Source organism: Paramormyrops kingsleyae, chromosome 9 (assembly GCF_048594095.1).
Source record: "Paramormyrops kingsleyae isolate MSU_618 chromosome 9, PKINGS_0.4, whole genome shotgun sequence".
NCBI lineage: Eukaryota > Metazoa > Chordata > Actinopteri > Osteoglossiformes > Mormyridae > Paramormyrops > Paramormyrops kingsleyae.
Window position 1 is genome coordinate 33,435,516 of NC_132805.1, and position 21,193 is coordinate 33,456,708.

The 21,193-nt window shown below is 47.0% G+C and overlaps 1 protein-coding gene across 6 annotated transcripts in view; it reads left to right on the forward strand.

Moving 5' to 3' along the window:
* LOC111845015 (protein spire homolog 1-like) overlaps positions 1–21,193 on the forward strand; it is a 38,679-nt gene that overhangs the window by 6,975 nt on the left and 10,511 nt on the right. For all 6 annotated transcript variants that reach the window (XM_072716841.1, XM_023814051.2, XM_023814066.2 and 3 more), the window contains exons 2-8: positions 277–308; positions 11,090–11,320; positions 13,270–13,395; positions 17,820–17,891; positions 18,140–18,304; positions 19,920–20,006; positions 20,481–20,610. In XM_072716841.1, the coding sequence (XP_072572942.1) occupies positions 277–308; positions 11,090–11,320; positions 13,270–13,395; positions 17,820–17,891; positions 18,140–18,304; positions 19,920–20,006; positions 20,481–20,610 (843 nt within the window). The remainder of the gene's footprint in view (positions 1–276; positions 309–11,089; positions 11,321–13,269; positions 13,396–17,819; positions 17,892–18,139; positions 18,305–19,919; positions 20,007–20,480; positions 20,611–21,193) is intronic.

The following is a 21,193-nucleotide window of genomic DNA, read 5'->3' on the forward strand; positions in this document are numbered from 1 at the left end:
CATTGTAACAAAAAAAAAAAACAGTAAACTTATCCCTCTGGTCCTGAATTAACTCCTGATGGTCTTTTATCCATTTTAAGCACTGTACAGTTGTTGTCCTTGTAAAATATGGGTCAGAACAATGATTAATGTACAGATTTTTTATCTGAATTTTGGAGATCTTAGCTCCAGTCGTTATCAAGCCCAGAGACTCATGGTGACAGTCGCTGCCATTTTTCATGACCTGCTCTTCCGTAGCTGTACGTTTGACTTCAGTGTTTCTCTTTTCCCCAACAGATAAGCATCGGTCACCATGCACAATGACAGAGGTGAGTATCATTCCTTTATTCTGTGGATGCTGTGACTTTAACTTTCACACAGCTGTGGCCATGTGCTGGAGGATTTGCCCCCCCCCTTGCATGGGAGTGAATTTTCCAGTAAATGACACCCCCACCCCCCACCTGTGACCTTATGGGTTAGCCTTCACCAGTATCTACCTTGAATTCAGCCTGTGCTCACAGGTTCTGTCCTCCAGCCCAGGCTGCCCCAACCATGCATGTATGGGGCGGAATTAACCTTCAGACTCCGACTTGTTCTTCCTTCGAATCGCACCAAACTTGAGCAGTGCCCGTTCCTCCGTCCCAAAGACAGGCAGCTAAAAAATGCCCTAGATCAAGTCGGATGACCTTGCATGACTGCAACGCGACAAGCGGTGATTCTCAAGTAGCAAAGACCGGTTTAGCCATGGGGAAATACGTAATGTTTATATTATATTAACAGTATTAAATGACCCATTCTGTCCTGACCAGAAATTTGGATTGGACCAAACCCAGTTTACCCACGAGCATGTCTCTGCTTACACTGGAGATGTGGATCAATGAGTTTGTCAACACTAAAGCAGAAGCTCACTGAAAAATTTTATAATAAAACTATACGCAGGTTTGTTTGTTTGTATGAAGCTGTCGTTTGCCGCTGTCGTTTAAACCAGGATCTTGGCCTGTCTGAGACGGCTTAGTCACCTCTCAGGTTTCCTGTGGTTGGTGTGATTAATCTCCTTGGCTTTATAATCTATTTGTTCAGTAATGACCAGCATGAATGATTATTTTTTTACCTACCTGAGGGCCAGGCGAGGCTTGCCTCACTCCGCTAAAAATATCCCGGGACGGACAGTTTTCTCGTGTAGGCGTGTCCGCCTGTCCTCCAAGGTGTGGGCGACTTGCTGCATTCCTGTGGCGGTTGCGCTGTTTGTCATCAGCGTCTCCGCCTAGATACATTTTCAGGGTTGTAATTAATGGAGGGTTTCGGTGTGAAACGCGTCATGCTGGTGTCCTGTCGAGCAGGCCGGTTGCCGGTACCCTCAGCTGCTGGTTGCTAAGGGTACCCAGGGCAGGCTGCCCACATACCAGCCAGGACTTACTCCCAATGTCCCTCCCTGTGGCGCCGAGCACCAGGCCAGTCCCTACGCGGGCGGCAGCGTGTCACCTTCCTGCTAATTTGCTAAGTGAGCAAGCGTGTTGGATTTAACTGCAAGATCAAATAAAAGCAGTCAAATAAATTAAGTACAAATTGAGGATGTTGTGACGTTTCCTCTCTGCATGCAGTAGACCAAGACTATTCGATGCAGACCCTCGATTCCAAATCCAGGCCTTGTTTTCAGTTCTCCCAGGTAGTTAGTGTAATAATTACTGATTCTGATTGGCCAGAGGCTTCACACCTGGCTCACAGGTGAAGGAAGGCTGGAAAATCGGCAGGGCTCGGCCCTTGAGGACCGTGAGTTGAATAGCCCTGCAGTGGACTGTTCATGTCGGCAGTTTTAAAGCAGCTATGATGATATTTACAGAAATCCCTGCATGAAGCGAACTGTTAAATGTGATGATTACTTAGTTACTTCTCCTACACTGTTGTGGTGTACGCGTCCTGTGACAGTCCCCTTTTCCCATTTGTCCCTGTCCCCATCTGCCCTTATTTTCCCTCCAACACATTCCATGCTTGTATCTCCCCTAACTTCCCTGAACGGGGATGTTTGTCTGGCGGCGCCGCGCCATAAGCTGCCTCGCTCTGTGGTTAGGGTCCACGCACGCATGCAGCTGTCACCGAGGCTGCGGGACACCGGGGGTTGCCTGTCGGCGGGACGGCCGGAGCAGATGGCACAACTGCCGGGGAGGGGGGGGGGGAGGTGGCACGAGCCGGCGGCCGAGCGCAAACACCTGCTCGCACTCACAGCGTCACGCGTGGCATTACGGACACGCGTCTGCTTGCACACACGAACCACGGATGCCATTCATAGCGAGCGGATAAATCCCCTCATAAGCTGCTTTACCCCACGATGGTTCCTTGATCTGTCTCACGATGGATTCCAATCGGTGAGTCCTGGAGCTTCGGAGTAGTATGATCTGCACGGCCGGCCGCCCCCCCCCCAGTCGCAAGCCTCCGAGTCCAGCCGTCTTGGCGTTCGTGCACCGGTCATCGCTGCCTGCTTTGCACCCAGCATGGAGGGTTACATCAAGAGCCTGAGAAATTGATTGCAATGGATGGATTGGGGGTGTCACTAAACAGGCCGGTCTGGTGCTGATTTTTCATTATTAGGTGCAGAGGTATAATATAGCAGTTTTACTTGCTTAAAATCATCATGTCCAGGGTTGGGAGTCTGTCACCAATCGTTGGTCTTTGGTTCTATGTCAGTACATTGAATTCTGTTGCAATGTTTATGATACAATTTCCTCCATGGTAAAAATAGCCCCTTAATGTACTGTATTTCCTAGCAGTAGTGGAAGGAGAAAAAGAGATCATATTTTTCACCTGTCTGAACACTGCTGCACGCTCTACTTTTCTAGACAGCCTTTAGTTATTTCTCCTCACGGGGCTTTAATCAGCCGTAGGGTGTACAGAAGAAAGCACATGCACCGTGCATGCGATGGCCATGAGTCTGAGCGTGTGACCCTGGGCACAGCGCCTCCTACTGATCTGCAGGCTGCTCTGTCTCAGGTCCAGGTTCCAGTTCAGAAATTCCGAGTTAATTTTAGTGCCCATTTTTGTTTAAGCAAAGAATATAAATATAAACTGATGTAATTTGTTTGTCATTTGATGATTTAACTCCATTATCTTAAAAATCATTCAGAATAATATGCTATTATCACAAAATGATCCTGGTTATGCTGTAATCGATAGCTCTCAGTGTGGACTAGGTAGCTGACTACCCCAACAGACGAAAATACAGCTTTGTTTTGTTTTTGTCGTTGTGGCCGAGTCGGGATTCGGCGTTTGGCGCCACAACCCAGAACATGGTATCTGTGTGAGGAAACACCTGCTTGTAGGATGGGAGAAGACGCACAGGAGCTGTGGAACATTCCAGAACCTGAGAAACACCTCTCCAGGCAGCCCACAGCAGATGTCTTTTTCCACGGCCGCGGACTCTGGCTCGTCTTGGGACATCCCCAGCCGTTTCCTCCATAGACTTTCCCCAGCGAGCTGAGAGATATAATCCCCAAAGTGTCCTGGGTCTCCTCCCGCGGCCACTGGCCAGTGGGACGTTCCTGGAAACACTCCCTCCCGTTTGGGCAGCAGGCATGAATGTAGCATCTAAAGCAGCTCATTTCTATATATGGGCCAAATATGTGAAGCGGAAGCTGCAGGTGGCATGACGAAGAAGGTATGAGCAGATGGAGGAAAGGTGCATCTATATATTCTGCAGCCAAATCTATAAATGTATATAGAGATCTGATTATTCAGCACAGGACCTGGAGGCTGTCTTAGGTCAGAACTCGTACCCTGCTAGGTCCTGCAGTCAGCATGGAGCTCGTATCCAGGTCCATGATACAAACAGAAGGTGCAGCCATTGATGGTGACTCAATGAGTCAAGACAAATTTCTTGTTTCAGTGGAGACTATAGCCTTTGAAGCTGTCCCATTTGTTTTGTGTGCATCTGTGTTTATGGGAATGTGTCAGAGAGAGTCGGACAGACGCAAGTGTCCTGAAAGCTATAGAGCACGTGAAAGTCACGCCTCGTCTGTGACGCTCCTTTGGTACCTCAGCCAGGTGGAGATATGGCTCCATTTTACCTGGAAGTGACAAGAAGCTCTTCTGAGGGATTCATCTGTCTTTGTCCATCAGTTTTGTGACTGACGTAAGGCTTGTGTTCCTTCCTCACTGCGTATCGCGTATCTGACTCCATTTTTACACCTTTGGTCTCACTGATAAAATTCCAGACTTTTCAGTGCAAGTTAAGGATGCAGTTGAATAGATCAGGGAAACAATGGAGTAGATTCGAAGCCACACGGTGACATTTCACTTTCCTTTGTTCTTTTATGGACGCCCTGTGTAGAGTCTGATTTGTTTGTTTGAATCCTCCCGTCAGCCACAGCCAAGGAGATGACCTTCCAGCCCTCCCAGCTGAAATTTCCTCATTCATGCTTAGGGTGACTTGAGTTGCCAGAGTAACGCCTTGGCGTCATGGAAACTTTTTTTTTGTGGGATGTTGTGGGACACCCAAGCTATTAGTACTACCATAAAAAAGTTCATTTACTAGGGCTGCAATGACATATATTATTTTAGGGCAGTACAATGTATTGTGCTACTGCGCAATAATCATGTCGCATTTGTGAGCACTGCTTTGTGTCTGTTGACACAACTTGCAACAACACTGCCAACTTAATAACAAATCATATTCAGCGTAACTTAGTTTATTTGATTTCATCTCCATTTTTGTTTTATGAATATAGTAATGCTACTAGGGGAAATTTCCCATATCGGAATATGGCATCACGATGTGATATCATGCAGTCCTATTATTAACACGTGATATTTGGAATAAAAATGCCCTACGATTATTTTAAGTGGAATTATTGGTGGTTTGTAAGCCCGTTCTGTAGACTAGATTATTACTGTGGGTCCTGTTTTTTCCCCCCTTTAACCATCAATGTGATGCATTGTGGGTAAAATCTGTGGCTCACACTCTGGATGTCCAGTATGTGTGGCTCCCTATAAGCCTGGAGGTTGGGTTGTTTTTCCTCACTGCACTGTGGTGGATAACGGCTTCACTGCAAATACAGTCCCGCTGTTTCTTATCTTCCTTTGGGGGGGGGTTGCTGGACCGCCTGGTGCACTGGGCGCAGCAGAGCGGTTCTGCCAAGCGGGCCTCACAGGCCAGGGGGGAAGGGCGGGAGGATGAAGGAGAGCCCTTTGAGGAGTCGCGCGGCACAGGTGATAAGATCGTGGCACGCCTGTCGAGACGCCTGGGCACCTTGGCGTACGTCGTCTAAACCGTTTATTCCTGAGAAGCAGCTTGGCATTGGGGTAGAAGGTAGGAGAAGAAAAATCTCTCTTCGCTGGCATCTTCAGAATAAGGTGTCTTTGCCCCTTTGATTTGATTAGTTGTTCAGATCTCCTCAGTGTTAAGGCCCAATTTAATCCCATTTCTGACTGGAAGACCGTCCAGTTTCTCACTAGTGCTGTGGCTGGGTTCGTGTTCGATTGACTCCACGGTCAGTTTTGTTGCCATCTTCTCTCCCAGCCATGCCCAGCGATTGGCACAGCCGCCGTTGGATGTGCCAAATGCCATTCCCTGCCCATCTCGCCCTCGTGTTCTGGGAGGTAAATTAAACTTGTTTGTTTAATCTTCTTTCATAGGCGTAATTTGCTGACTTTGCCCATCTTATGAAAGTCTACATTTCCTCAAATCAGGACTATTTATTTATATGCCGGATCCCATCAGGAATTAGCCTTATTATTGGGTCTGCTTCTCTATCCACGCCAAGCATGGCTTTGCTTCTGGATCCAGAGATCTTTCATGTCTAAGTTAAACCCAGGAGTGCTGGCCTCTCTGAGCTGGCATATCTGGAATGGAGTCCTTCGCCTCGGTGATGTTGATTCCCCCCCCAGGGGGAGAGACGCACACAGCCTCCAGAAGTATCAGATGTGTCGCCGTTATCCAGTCCCGTCCTGTTTGCCCGAGGTGTGTCAGCATGCTGTACATCCCAAGTGAAATTATTTCAACTAAACAAGGAGCGCTGTCATTAAGACTCTCCTGCTCGCTCTACAGCACCATCATTTGATTGGACACCTAACGGCATAAACAGAGTCTGCTGGCGGGATTACAAGGGGCTGCACAAGGAAATGGATCATTTGACTCCTCAGTAACTTCACAAAGGGTTTCTGGTAGTTGGTATTTGATTAAGTATTTACATGTTTCCTTTGAGAGCTCTACAAGGTCTCTGTCATATGGAGGAAACGTTTCCATGAGATGTCAATGTAAAACCTGTTAGACTGAAGATTCTCTGACACCTGAGCTTGTGTTTTTTCTCATTTCCTTGTTGGCTTGTGGCTGCAGTCAGCAGGACATGGATAAGGCCCAGGGCAAATATTTGAATGTATGTTTAACAAGTATTCACATGTACATTAATTAAGAGAGTGATTACCAGCCAACAGCTGTGGGGTTTCCGTGCTGGGCAGCTGAATCGGCCATCACTGTTACCATTAAAATTACCGGTGCAATTACCAATTACAATTACCAATTACAATCACCAATTACTGTAAAGCGGCATGCATAATTTTGACCTTGTCGGTGAAAAGCCTCTTACTGTTCAACAGTGCAATTTGCACATGGGCTGGGAGATTGCAGCTTTCACCAGAGTCAGAGAGATTGAGGTCACCTCCGTTGTGAGGCAAAAGTCATTTATTTCTGTATGCGATTCACTCTGCCCTCATGTTCTTCACATCAGCGGCAAAGCTAAGCTTTGTCTTAGGGTCACTGACAGCACTTTTCTCAGGATGGGTATTTGCTAGCAAAATCAGAGTATGATTCCTTTTGCCTGCTAATATGAGTGTATTTGTTTGATTTTGGTGCTGGTAGGCATCTGTATATGGATTCTGTTCTATCCAGATTGTGCTACAGAGCCTTCAGGTTGTTTTTTTCATTTAATTTACCTGTAGCCTCTTGCAGACGCTCTCTGCCTAACAGCATAGAAGCAGGTTGGACGTGCTTGGATTGAGTGTGAATCACACCGGCTACGGAGGAAGACGGCCATTTCTTGGTCTAGAAATGTAGCCATGCGAGGACAATGTGAGCAGGGAGTGATGGAGAGCTCTGGGCAGGAAGGGGGCCTCCTTCTGGTGGGGGGGGCGGGCGAGTACCTCCAGTGTGAAGAAGGGCAGGATCTGAGGAAGACCAGGGCCCTGCGTGGCTGCTGGTTTTGCTCTGGCTGTCGTCTGCATGTTAATTAATTGTTCTGTGTGCAGCACGTAACTGGCGTGAGCAGTGTGTTCTCAGGGATTGGTGACATGTTAGGCCCCTTATTCATAGGTCCTGCCCTCCCCCTCAGCCTCATTCCCAGCTCTGAGTCAGGGATCGTCGCAGGTAACTGGACCAGAGTCTCTCCAGCTTTCTCTGCGACGTGAGAAAATGCTCAATTCAGCTTAACCCTGCATTACCCACACCAAAGGCCTAGGGTTTATTATGGATTCTGTCACTAATGCTACCAGGCTGCTTATCGAGTTTCTCTTATATTGTTAAATGGAAAGAACTTGTGATTTTCATATTTTTGCTCTGGTGTGTTTTTGGGGAATATGTCCCTTAAATCCAACAGTACTGCAGCGCTTTAAGCACAAACAGTGACAGCCTTTGCACTCAGTGGACACATTATTAGGTACACCTAGCAAGCACCTTAGGCGCCTGTTTTACATCCAGAACCACGTCAAGGTTGGACAAGTTATGCTTGCAGAGAAGCCTTTCTGCACTATTATACTCAGCTGTTATTTTTGTGCTTGTGGCCTTGCTGATAGCTTTAATGAGTGGCCATTCTCCTCTGACCTCTCTCATTAATGGGATATTTTTACCCACAGAACTAACGCTGACTGGGTGTTTTTTTTTGTTTGTTTAATGCACATCGTGACAGTCCCAAGAGAATGATTGTTTCTTAGATGCCGCAGCCACAACATCCAGCACCGACGATTACACCGTACTCGAAATCGCTCAGATCGCACGTCTTAGTTGCTCAGCCAAACAGTAACCGAACCTCTTGTACTGTATGTATTCAGCTGATGTCACACGATTCTCTGTTTTCGAGGAGCCAGCTGTGTAAGTTACCTGGCTGCCGAGTGAATATCTGGGCTGTACCATCTTGAACCAGATGGCTAGTGTAGGGCAAAACAGAGAGAGTCTCTCAGGCCTCTGGTTTTGTTTGGGCCTTGAAAATGATAGATCACACTGGCATGGGGGAGGGGCTTAGCCAGACCTGGGTCCTGTAAGGAGATACCACCTTCTGTATGGGGGACAAAGGGGGGGATTCTTCATGATGGACATTGTTTCACTGGTCCTATCCTGTCACATGTATATCTCCTGCTGTATCTGGGGCAGGAACAGAAGGACCCTCTTCCACCATTTGTTGTGTTGGGTGCGGCCTTATCTGTCTCTGCCCTCCCTAGTCTTGTTTTGTGTTCACCGCTTAGGCTTCTAGAATGATCTCGGGTGCCATTCCCAGTTTCTGTCACAGACGTGGTGTTGAATGGGAGGCTGTGTACTGGGCGCCAAACTGGCAAAGGGCAGCATCATTACTGTCAGTCCAGCTGCTTAATTCTCTCAGTCAGTCAAATTATTTACTGTGCTGCATTGTTACAAAGTTTTGCATAGGCATTTTTTTTTTTGATGCAGAAGAAAAACTAAACAAATAGTCTCAGAAAACTGAAGCCTACTGATATCTGACTGCGCGAAAATGTGATTTTAGTTTGAAGATTTGTGTGAAAGCACAACTGGCTACTGAGAATGTCTAAACAAAGCAATTTCGCACAGAATGTGAACAGTTACCTCTTCCTGTCCCCACCACCACGGAATGGTTGAGTCCATTTTCTGTAATTAAAAACTCAAGTTTACACCATTTTCTGGACAGTGCATTGCGCTACGGTGGCTTTGATGAGCCAAAATTTTCATGACAAGCAAGGAGTTAATGACTGCTTGTAAAATAACCCGTTACTGTGTTGTCCTGAAGGTGGCTTCGGACAGGTGCAGTAGTGAACACGCTCATTATTGTCCTGCTTTAACATCACAGATGGTTGCGATGCGGTGGTGGACTGTTACATAACACCAAGAAGTCATACTTATCCCTGTCAAGCTGAAGATTATCATTCCACAGCAGGGATCACAAATCCAGGTCACATAATCCTTTATCTGGTACCGGGTCACAGGTGGCCAGGAGGTTACCCCCAGTAGTGCGGGGCACGAGGGATAGCACTCCCATCATAGTGCACGTGCTACACCCACTGTGGTCGGTTTGCAGGAGGAAACCAGACCAGCAGAAAGTCAGCGGCGCAATCGCCGGGAGAACACACAGACAGGAGGGAGTCGAACCCACAACCTGCAGGTGTGAAGCCAGAGTGCTACCCGCATTGGTACTTTATCTAGGCATCGTATTTCTGGAAGGTGCACTAAGAGTAAACACTCTGCATATTCGAACACAGTGTTAAGCTTTTTTGAGTTGCGTGTGTTGTTCAGTCTGCTTTTTGAAAGTTTGAAAAGCATGAGAGTGACAGAATCAGGGGGTGAAACCATTAGTGCATCATTACTGATGCACAGGCTTGGCAGCTGCAAAAAAGTTTTTTATTTCTGTCCGACTTTCCCATCCGCTTTCGCCTTGTTTTTAGTGCATTACTTGTATGTGTCACTGTCTGTGGGATCCATTTGTTGTGTAAACTAACCCCCCCCCCACCCCACACACACACACACACATTCCAAAATGACGAGTGCCATGACGATTCCTGTTGTTCCTTCTCGTCCCTTTGACCCATATGTGTCACAAGAAGGCGACTTCACGTGAAAGCCATCTTAATCCGTCACACGAGAGCCGGAGAGGTGCTGAGTCCATGTTGTGTTAAAGAAAACACTAACCTAACTTTGGGTTAGGGTTAGGGTTAGGGTTAGGCTTAGGGTGAGAGCAGTTACACTGAATACTCACACGTCCGACAGCATTTCTCTGCCTCCATCCATTTCACGCCCGATTCCTCAGTCTCCAGTTGGTTTGTTCCCCTGACATTCCAAACTAGCCACACATTGTGTCCCTCTCATGTCACAATTGGTGGCATTGCTTATGAGGTGGCGCCTCTCCGGAAGCTGTGTTGTCAGAACCCGGCACACGAACGCCCCGCAGTGCCACCCACTGCTCACGGTGGCCTAACCCCTATGACGGAGCCGTTGGGCGTATTCGTTTAACAAGCTGCCATTCCAGAGATGCCAGTCCACATAACCATCATTGTCCAGTGGCTGTGCCTGTGAAAGTGAGGCCTGGTGCCCACCACTGAAGGGGGCACTCAGTTTGGGGGAGTGGGGGGGGGGGCTGGTAAACCTAGGAATGTTCCAGAACACAGTTAGTCACTTATCTGCCATCTTTCTGTTATCTGATCTTCTTTTTGCTGTTTTTGAACTCAGTTGAAGTTTCCCCAAGTCTTTCTGGAACTGTCGATGCACGTGTTTGTTTTAATGCTGATAAAAGGGATCTTGAATTTCATGTTTGTTTTGATTAACTAGAACACATATACCAAACTACCACAAGAGAAAACCACGTCAGACTATAAACCCCACAGCCCACCCCAGACCCTCGAGTCCCTACAGAGATGTACATACGATGCCCCATGGCTAAAAATTAAGCTTGCCGACTCGCCTGAGGCAAGAAATTTAGACAAAAGGCGAGTACAAAAACATGAACACTAGCCTGGTGGCCAGTAAAAAAAAATCATGTCGAACTACATTTCCACAGAACAAGTCCAGCTGGCTAACAACAAAAATGTTTGAGTTCCTTCCCTGGATGCCTCACCTTTCACTCTTACTTGCTGTGTACTTACTCACTATGTGCATTTTTGCCATGAGTGGCAGGACTTTGTGCACAGATTTCTCACCTGAAGTTTGTTTCAAGTGTCCATGGTAAGATGTGGGTCTTGAAGTTCATTGAAGAAACAAGTGATAATATACATCAAAAAGCAGGACTGTCTTCCTAGCAAAGCTCCAGGTTCCCTGTGACCTGCTGCATGAGTGGTTTGAAGGTGGATGGATGTTTGGGATGACCCAGTTTCTGTGTCACTGGGAATCGCGCACTGAGTAAATGCCCCACCTCCCATTTTGTTCTGCCAGATGATCGAGTCACTGGGCATCATGATCTACAAGGCCCTGGACTACGGGCTCAAGGAGAACGAGGAGCGGGAGTTGAGTCCCCCACTGGAGAACATCATCGACCTCATGACCAACGTGGCGGAGACAGAGGGCGACGGCTGCCCCGATGAGGGCTACGAGGCCACGGAGGAAGAGGACGAGGAAGTCCAGGCCGAGGTCCTTAGTGTCCGCGGCTACAGAGACATCCTCAAGGTAGGTTCTGGAAAGTTTTTACCTTGTGCTTCTGCTTGGAGCGTTACAGGACTTATGATAATTCCAGAGTTTAACCCATAAATGGTTGATGGGTCTTTACCCATCTGAAACTATGTCCTGTATTTCCATATTTGTGTGGATGTATGTATGGGAATGTTTGGGTGTATAATGTTGTTTAAACCACACAAATCACCCTGAGGTTGTATGGATTTGAAACATCCAGCACCGATTGGCCCTTATGTGATATCCAACTGTTGGTGGTAGCCTTTGCTGATACATAAGAACATAAGAACATAAGAAATTTACAAACGAGAGGAGGCCATTCGGCCCATCAAGCTACTCGGAAATGCTATGAAATGATCCTTTATTTACATTTACACACGTAGGAGTACAGGTACATTGGAATGCTTCTCTTCGCCTCCCCCATCTTGCTCTCCATGAGACACACAGAAACATCGCACTTAATGCTGTTCCTGTGAGATGAAATTTGGCGATTTTGTGTGATGTGCAAGAAGCAGCGCAGAATTCCCTCATGGAGAACTGAGCTACGGCCAGCTGTAGTCTCGCTCAGACATGCCCAAGTTTCAGCCGACTCTGGAAGTGAATCATCTTCATTATGAAAGATCTGAGTTCCGTGTCGTCATCATTTTGATTCTTCTGGGGCATTATGCAAGACTGTTTTTGGAAATACTTCTACCTATTGTCTTTCTGATTCGTTGAAAATATGCTATTATTCTGTGTTTCATCTGCACTCTGCATTCAGCTTTTCCCCATCACTCATTCTGATTTTTATTAATCAAAGTACAAAGGAGAAAATGTTTCCCCATCAAACAACCTTCAGGGGCCTCTGATTCTACATGCAGAGAAACCCGACCTGATCAACTCTCTTTTAAGTCAATTCAAGTCAAGTCAAGTCAAATATTATCGCCATTTCCAAATATGCAGGCATACAGTGAGACAAAATAGCGTTTATCCAAAACTTTAAAAATGGCTTTACACGGAACATGAAAAGTTCTGTGCAAAAGACAATAATGAATAAATAAGTGAACATCCTGTATATAGTGCACCTTTTGACTGAGCAGAAGGTTTGATTGTACATTTGATAATGTACATGTAGCTTACAGTGAAAGAACTGTCGCTATACACAGTGAAGTACAGTGTAAGGAAGATCTTCCATTGTTGTGCGCAACTGATGCATGAAGAGACCAGCGCTCATGGGTAATAAGCAGGTTTTAATTTACGAAGTTTGGTGGAATTTTGGTATTTGAGTCGCTGAGCATGCTGGGAAAATTGCCCGCAGACCTGTGGCCCGGGGCTTGTGGCCTGGGGGGTTGGAGTGTCTGCTTCTGGGGAGCCCGGAGATACCTTTGTTAGGGATTTTGTGGTCTGGCGTTTCTCCAGGCCCTTTGTGCCAGCTGACAAGTGCCATGTTCATTTTAGTGGCATTTGTGTGAGTCCCTGAGTAGCCCGGCTAAGGACAGCCGCTCGGGCCGCAGGCGGGTGTCTGTTACTTTCCGACCTCACCAGCCCCCCCTGCCCTGTCAGCCTCATCCTCTGTCCCCTTTCTGCTGCCGCTCGCTCTCTCTGTAACAGAAGTGCTAGTGCAACACATTTTTCATAATCCTGGAGTATAGTCCTGGTCAGATTTCCTAACCTAGCCTGAGAATGGAATGTACCCAAGAGATGGTTAGCAGGAAAAAAACTACAATGACGATGCAGCAAGTGGTGCCTTTTGTTCGACGCCGAATCGAGAAATTCCTCTAAGCGCAAGTCAGCCTAGACGGCATGAGAAGATGTTATTTGACCTGTTTTTTTTTTGTAAATGGGAATCATAGTATGAGTTTACACTATTGCTGCCAAATTTTGCATCTCTCAGGACTGTGCCAGCCAGATCGATAATCACATCCTTGCTCTTTTTCTCCACCTCTCACCCTCGTCCTCATGGGCAGCTCTGCACTTCCCATCTCCCCAGTCCCTTAGATGCCCCCGACCACTACCAGGCCGTCTGCCGTGCCCTCTACGCCGAGACCAGGGAGCTCCGCACCTTCCTGGAGAAGATAAAGAATGCCAAAGAGGTGAGACCTCCTAGTCTATGTAGACACCATAAATGCTAGTCTGTGCGACCTCTCTAAGACGCAACGAGAGCCAGCAGGATGACCTAGATCTGTCTGTGTGTCCGTCTCCCAACTGCTTCTCCTTTACGATACGCTGGGAGCTTGGAGCCCAATGCGTTGCTGGGCTCCCACACTCACATGCTATGCTACCCACACTAATGGTCCACTGGGAGAAATGGAAGCGTGCCTCCATAAGAGATACTGTCAGAAATTAACAAGAGGTCTGATCTGCAGCGACACAACGTGGGAAGTATTGGGTGTCACGCGTCACACACCGGCTCTTCAGCGTTGTTTACCGAAGGCAGCATAGACCAGGAGCTCAGTGATGTATAACAAAGGATCATCTCTGGGATTTTACAAGCTCGCTGCCAGAGAGGTGAACGTGAGAAAACGGTTCAGTAGAATCAGCACAGTAAGCGGATGGTTAAGCAGTTACATTCAGTAATAAAAGGATTCTTTTTTTTTCTGGGTCTGCAGCAGGAAGCACTGCCTGCGTCACGCTGTTTCAGAAAGACACGCTGCAGAGAGGATTTTGCCAGCAGGTGGGAGGGAGGGAGAGAGAGGGGGAGGGAGAGAGAGAGGGAGGGAGAGAGAGGGGGAGGGAGAGAGGGACGGGATGTAATGTCACGGCTGGGGAACCGCACACTGCGCTCAATGTTACTGATCAATAAAAAGGAACTGCATCTTTATTCACCTTATTACAGTGCTGTAGAGTTTGTTTTCAGGTCTTCCCGTCCACCACCGTTCATGCGAGTGGGATGAATGGCTGAGTCAGACTCATGTGGAGGTTTTCCAGGTTACAGTATAGATCAGCCCTCAGTGTCCCAGAAGGGGACACCTCTCCTCTCCATACTTTCCATCTGGTGATGCTGTAGTTGTCACTGAGAGTTTTATTATGGTGGAGGCATTATAATTAATGTGGGAGGTGGTACAGTTCTGGCTAGTGAATGCAGAGAAGGTCAGGAGGTTTAGTTCGGTGTATTTGGAATTCTGGGTTAAAAGTATCCAAGTCAGGCCAGTCTGAAAGCAGAGAGGGACGATGGCTAAGGATGTCGACACCTGACTGTACTCTTCGATAGTGGGAGTAACATGTCAAGCTAAGGATGTGGACACCTGACTGTACTCTTTGACACTGGGAGTAACATGACAAGCTAAGGATGTGGACACCTGACTGTACTCTTTGACACTGGGAGTAACATGACAAGCTAAGGATGTGGACACCTGACTGTACTCGTTTAACACTGGGAGTAACATGACAAACTAAGGATGTGGACACCTGAATGTACTCTTTGACAGTGGGAGTAACATGACAAACTAAGGATGTGGACACCTGAATGTACTCTTTGACAGTGGGAGTAACATGACAAGCTAAGGATGTGGACACCTGACTACTCGTTTAACACTGGGAGTAATATGACAAGCTAAGGATGTGGACACCTGACTGTACTCTTTGACAGTGGGAGTAATAAGATAAGCTAAGGATATCGACACCAACAGAGATGTGAACCAGCACCTAAGCTGTTTCAAAACCTTGTGCTTTTTTATGCAACCTCGGCCTGAAAAATAACAGATTAACTCTTTATTTATTCTTGTCCTAGAGTTGCTTAATGCAGCATGACGGAAGAAAGCAAATAATGTCATGTGCTGGAAAAAAAGATTAGGGAAGGGGGCCTGTTTCTGAGACTGGGTGCAGAAATGTATGTGTTTAATAATAGATACAGTAACATGCTGTCACATGCTGTCAGAGTTGATGGTCGTCATTCACGGCTGCTTATAGTAAGTTGACTTATGTGCTCCATCACACTGCAGTCACAGTGTTCACGCCGTAATGAAGAATTTGTGCTTAGCCGGGCATTTAGGGTCTTTAGTGACCCCACTTAATGTCGGGCTCTGAGTTGCCTGTGAGTTATCAGTGAGAAGCCTGGTGACTTCCTGCTTAGCTTTCTGTGCCGTTGCTCTAGTATGCATTTCAGTGGTTATGGATCTGTGTTTATGGCCAGCAGTAGCCCTATGGTTGTACTCTCTACCAAGGTATCAAAATTACTATGTCTGTGTTTACTAAAAGGTCAGTTTTAAAAAGCTGAATGTTGTGTCTGGTCAGTCATACAGGATTTGAGTGGCCTGGAGTTTCTCTTCTTTAGCTGGGTTTTAGAATTCTGGCCCTTGAACGGATTCGGGGATTCCTAGCAGTATTAGTCTGTGACTGCTTAGTATTGTTGCTAGTGATTTTGGTGTCATCTCCGCCTATCTGTCTTTCAACAGCAGCCTACATCTTTGTCACACAGGGAGTGTAATATTACAGGGGAATCAAAGTACTCAATTTACTGTATGACAGACGAGGCTTGCCGCCCAAGAGTCCATTTTGTGTTGCCCATTCACATTGGTGTTGCCCATTTGTTTGGGTTACAGTAAAGTACAGCATGTACGTTTTGAAACAGTTCTTCTCTTTTGTTCCTATGAAGCAGTGGACATATAATACAATAGCTGCCAGTCGATATTCGGGCAAACTAGTCCGCCATTCCGCATGGCGGTTCCTCGCTGTTGCCTGGCCAACAGAATTTTAGGAATTTGAGTCCGGAGCCCGTGGTACGGCTCGCTGTGGATGGATGGGGGTTTCTTTGGGGAAAAAAAAGACACTTTTCTCAGATCTGCTCTAGTAATCTGTAGGCAGCAGGGTGGAATTTGTTAGTGGTTTGTGCTGTCAGTCTCACAGGTACGTCAACATGTGTCACCATGCCGGTGAGTACGCACACACCCGTGCAAACACACACCCATGTGCACACACACCACAGTTTGCTCTTTCCAGTACCCGTAATGCCATGCTGTCATCATACTTCCTAAATGTAAACTGTTATCCTCCTTTTAATGCTCCCCTTAAAGGGAATAACCCTTAACTGTTTCTCTACCTGTCAGTGTACATAATGAGTATCCCATGAATGTGAACTCACCCATACAAAATGTTTCACTTGTGACTCTCCTGGGGAATGAGGGTCAAATATAGAAATCCCACTCCGGCTGGGGTTCAGTCCATGGACTTTGATCCTTGCACTATAGATCAAACGCTGTCCGAAGACTGTATGCAAGTCAGTAGTATCTTCATATGACTCTGTGCTCTTATCTTCCGCAGTTCTGCTCCAGAGTCAATATTCCAAAGCCCTTAATCATTTAGTGTTGATGTCACATGGAGTGTTTCAACGCTGTTAATTTTGCCATCACTTTAACTATCTTTCTTTAGACATTTAGTCTTTTCTTTTGAGAAACCTTGTCCCCCTTACACTGTGGTATAGCTCACCATCTGTATGATACCATCCCGGGTGGCAATGTAGCAAAGTCAGTTACAGTATCACAATGACCACTGTGATACCACTGTTTACCCTAGAGGAGCTTCGGAATTAGTCAGCGTCATCTGCAGAGCAAATAAGTAAAGGCAGGCTGGGCCCAAGTGCGGATCTGCAGGTCAGGACTCTGCGTCCATGATCAGAAGGTCGCTGGTTCAGATGCAATAGCAGGCAGAGTGATGTCACTGTTGGGCTCTTGAATAAGGCCCTTAGCCCCAGTTTCTCCAGAGATGCTCTCTGATCGTGACCGAATGCTAAATAAATCGATGTGATGGTAGTCAGTGCACCTTGTAAAGCCCGTCTTCAAAGAGCATCACTGATTGCTTTTAGGCTGGAGTCTGGACAAAATGACATGGATCCTTCCAGGGATAAATGATTGCTCCTTAATCAAAATGCCTCATTTAGGGGGCTGAACTGAGTAACCAATACACCCCCCCCCCAAAAAAAAACCCTTAGGGAGCATCCAATAACAGGATAATGGGCAGTTCCCCCATAAGTTGGCTAGACTTGTTTTGCTCTCTGAGCAGTGACATCACCCCCCACGGGGGCCAGAAATTTGAATTATTACCTCAGCCGGCCACTGGTTTTATTTCTCACTGGGGCATGGCACAGGCTACGATTCTGACCTCAGATCGAACATGATCCCACCATTATATCAAGTCTGTTCTGTCCTCTGATTTGGTTACCATGGATACTTCTCCTTCTAGATTACCACCACCATGAGAAAATTGCTGAAGGTTCAGGGACAGACTTTAAAAAAATAAGTGTTACATTTAGATATAAGTTTAGGTGTTAGAACGGAACATGTGTACGGCGTACAGACTGCGATGTGAGTCAGGGTGTCGTGGAGGCGATGCTGGAGAATTTGGCTGATGTCCAGCTGCCGTTAAAGGTTTCTTTAACTGCCCATTGATCAGCTGTCAACCTATCAATTAAAAAAAAACTGCCTGACGATGTACCAGCATCCCGATATTGGCTTGGCTGCGAAGTCGAGGCCGCAAGCGTTTGCGGAATTACTGTCCCTGAAAATGAGCCTCCTCTCTGCAGAACCTGAGGAAGATGGAGGGGGAGCAGGAGGAGGAACCGCGGGACCTCAACGACCTGCAGAACGCCGACTGGGTAGGAGGCCCGGCCCTGCACCCCCCATACCCCCCAGTATGGGAAGATCAGACATCTCACAGATGTGCTGCAGTGTCATTCCAGTTGAATTCAGACTCTACGTTGATACTTTCTAAGTCAGCTGACACTCAATGCAGGACCTAGTCCTTTGCAGATGAAATAGCTTTACAAATGCATTGATCATACGGTGCAGAGTTAACGGCGGTGCGCGGCGGGAATGTGACATTGAGGTTGCCATTATCCATCAGGCTCGGTTCTGGGTCCAGGTGATGAGGGACCTACGCACCGGTGTAAAGCTGAAGAAGGTCCAGGAGCGTCAGTACAACCCGCTGCCCATCGAGTTCCAGCTGACGCCCTACGAGATGCTGATGGACGACATCCGCTCCAAGCGCTACAAGCTGCGCAAGGTCATGGTGAGTGTGGGCTTTTTCGGTTGCGGTGGGCAGAGGTCAGAGGTCAAAGGTCAATGGGTGTGACAGGCAATGATTGCTCATTCACATCTTTAGGTCATTAAGGTAACCTGATGCTGTGTAGCTCCTCATAAGAGGATAAAATATTGTAGATTGTGAAAGATTGTAGACGGCCAGCTGCTGACTGGAAGAACATAACATAAGAACATAAGAAATTTACAAACGCCTTCTGGCCCAACAAGCTCATTTGGGGAGAACTTAACTAATAGCTCACCCTATTGTTCCATTAATATACAATGACGTCTGTATGTGAAGCACTGCCACATAGCTGTAATAAACACTAAACTTTGACTAAATCTCTAACTGAAGTAAGGCATCAAGAAGGATGCGCTCAGCAATAACGATAAGAAGCATAACGTGTGACTCTGAGGAGCATCAAGTCTCTGTCAATGTCATGTCAATCACATGCTAGACACTTGTTCTATGGAAGGTTTTGAGGACACCTTGCACTTGTAGGTGCCCTAAGGAACAATGTAATGACATATCTTCTTTGATATTCCAGTGAATAGCTCTACTTTAATATTTCAATGAAGAGCTGTTCTTTGATATTCCAGTGAATAGCTTGTCTCTCGCTTTTTTTAAGGTACAACTTTCTTTATGCTTGTCATTGTAAAATGGTTGCATTGACATTTTTGCAGACTGTTTTGATGTAATAGTAAATATAGGAGCTAATGCCTTTGAAGCTTGTCTTTATAGTCCATCGACTCCGAATTGCACAAGACTCACTGCAACAACCATGCAACCTCTGCCTTGCTTATGAGACGAAGGGACGATCATTTTCTTTTTGTTATTTTTCCCACAATCGCTTGTGGGATTCTTGTTATTGCCGTGTTGCTTCAGATGAGGGGCGGCGACGTCTAATTGCTTCTAATTGCCAGATGTAAAGGTGTGATTGTTTTTACTAGTTGACCTCTTTGTGGCATTCTGTAGCTGAGGCGTTGAAGAGGGAGTTCACGCGGCGTTCCCACCAAGATACCAACACTGACTGCAGTATTTCGGCTCACGTGCCTCTGCTTTTATGTGCATTGCCATGGCGATACCGTAGCTGGAATGTGAGAGATGTGCTTGCGGCTGGACGTCCCGCTCTGGGACTTCTGCTCGTGTCACGCATGACGGCACTTTCACATGAACAGTGAAGCGTATGTCTCCATAATTTAAATTCTCAGAGATGTTTTTAATAGGTCGCTTTAAAGCACGCAATGTTTTGTGATGGTGTGTATGGTGAATGGAGATGAATATGAAAACGCCACAAGAATGGGTGATGTCTTCCTCCCCCCCTGCGTGTTCCTCTGCGTCGCGTGTTCGGTCACTGTGTTCGGTCACTGTGTTCGGTCACTGTGTTCGGTCACTGTGTTCGGTCACTGTGTTCGGTCACTGTGTACGGTCACTGTGTACTCTCTGCTCCTGCTGTTATCGGTGATCTCTGTTAACATAGCTGGGCGTGGCTTGTTTTCCTGTGGCTGTCGAGCCTCATCTGATAGCAGTGAGACCACGCCCCTTGCTCCATGTATCTCCGTGCCCTCTTGTCCACATACTCAAACCCATACCCCTCCCCCAGGTCAATGGGGATATCCCTCCCAGGCTGAGGAAGAGTGCCCATGAGGTCATCCTGGAGTTCATCAGGTCCAGGCCGCCCCTGAACCCAGTGAGTGCTCCCAAGGCCCGCCCACGTGCCACTCCGCCACGTCATTGTCATTGGCCGCAGTCAGCCTGTCAATCACAACTCAGCACCAGCCCTGCTTCACTAACTAAAGTTGATTTACAGCATTACAAGATCAGGATGACAAGTAACAATAAACTGGTGGCTCTGTTTAATTTGCATGAATGATCACAGAATTGATTAGCTGCACTAAGAAATGGGATGTATAAGATTGTCGGATAATAATTATTCATATTTATAAGGTGATAGAGTTTAGGATTTACGCAGTCAATACAACACAATGGGGCTGTTTGCACAGTCAGTAGTAACACAAGAGGATGATCAATAAGTCACATGTCACTGAGCAAAAGCCTCTTATTGATGCCACTCTCAAGCTTAAGGGGGTTTTGTGGGCGGAGTTTAGAGACTAGGTTCTGTTGTGTCTCTCGGGGTAGTCCGTCATCTAGGTCCTGTGTGCAGGTCGCAGCCCGGAAGCTGAAGCCCCACCCAGAGAGGCCGCCAACCCTTCACGAGCGAATCCTGGAGGAGATCAAGTCTGAGAGGAAGCTGCGGCCCGTGTCTCCGGAGCAGATCCGCAGGAGCCGGCTGGGTGAGTCCTGCTACCTGAGACTGACCACACCCACACACTCGTGCCCCATCCTCCGAACCTACTGTTAATATCGTTATTATCGGTGTTGCACTTCCCAAGAAATCCAGGTCCTTAACGACCACGGCAGCCATAAACGGACACTGCCATCTCAAACATGTAGATAACGAGTAAAGCATGAGTAAAGCCATCTCTCCATTTAATGGCCCAAAAGCTGTTTCAATACTTCCAAGATCCCTGGGTGCATCGCTGTGGCATTTATATGCTCAGCCTTGGCATTGTTGCCAAGGTTGCGGTGGATTGTGGGTAAATACTCAGGCGGTCCCTGGCAAACAGCTGGGATCCCCCACCGTGTTCTATCACCTGCTGAATGTGGCTTTATCTCTGTGTGCTGCCACAAAACCAACTTGTTGTTACATTCCTAATATGTATCTGGACTACATCCAGATATATGGCTAGTCCTGCTTTTGTCTCTTTTTTTACAGCCTGTATTTTGATTTCCATCACAGCTGATAAATTCTTCATTTGTGTTTGAAGGGCCACGCTGAGTAGCTTGGCAAAAGTTTTACCAGCCGTGGATGTTTGC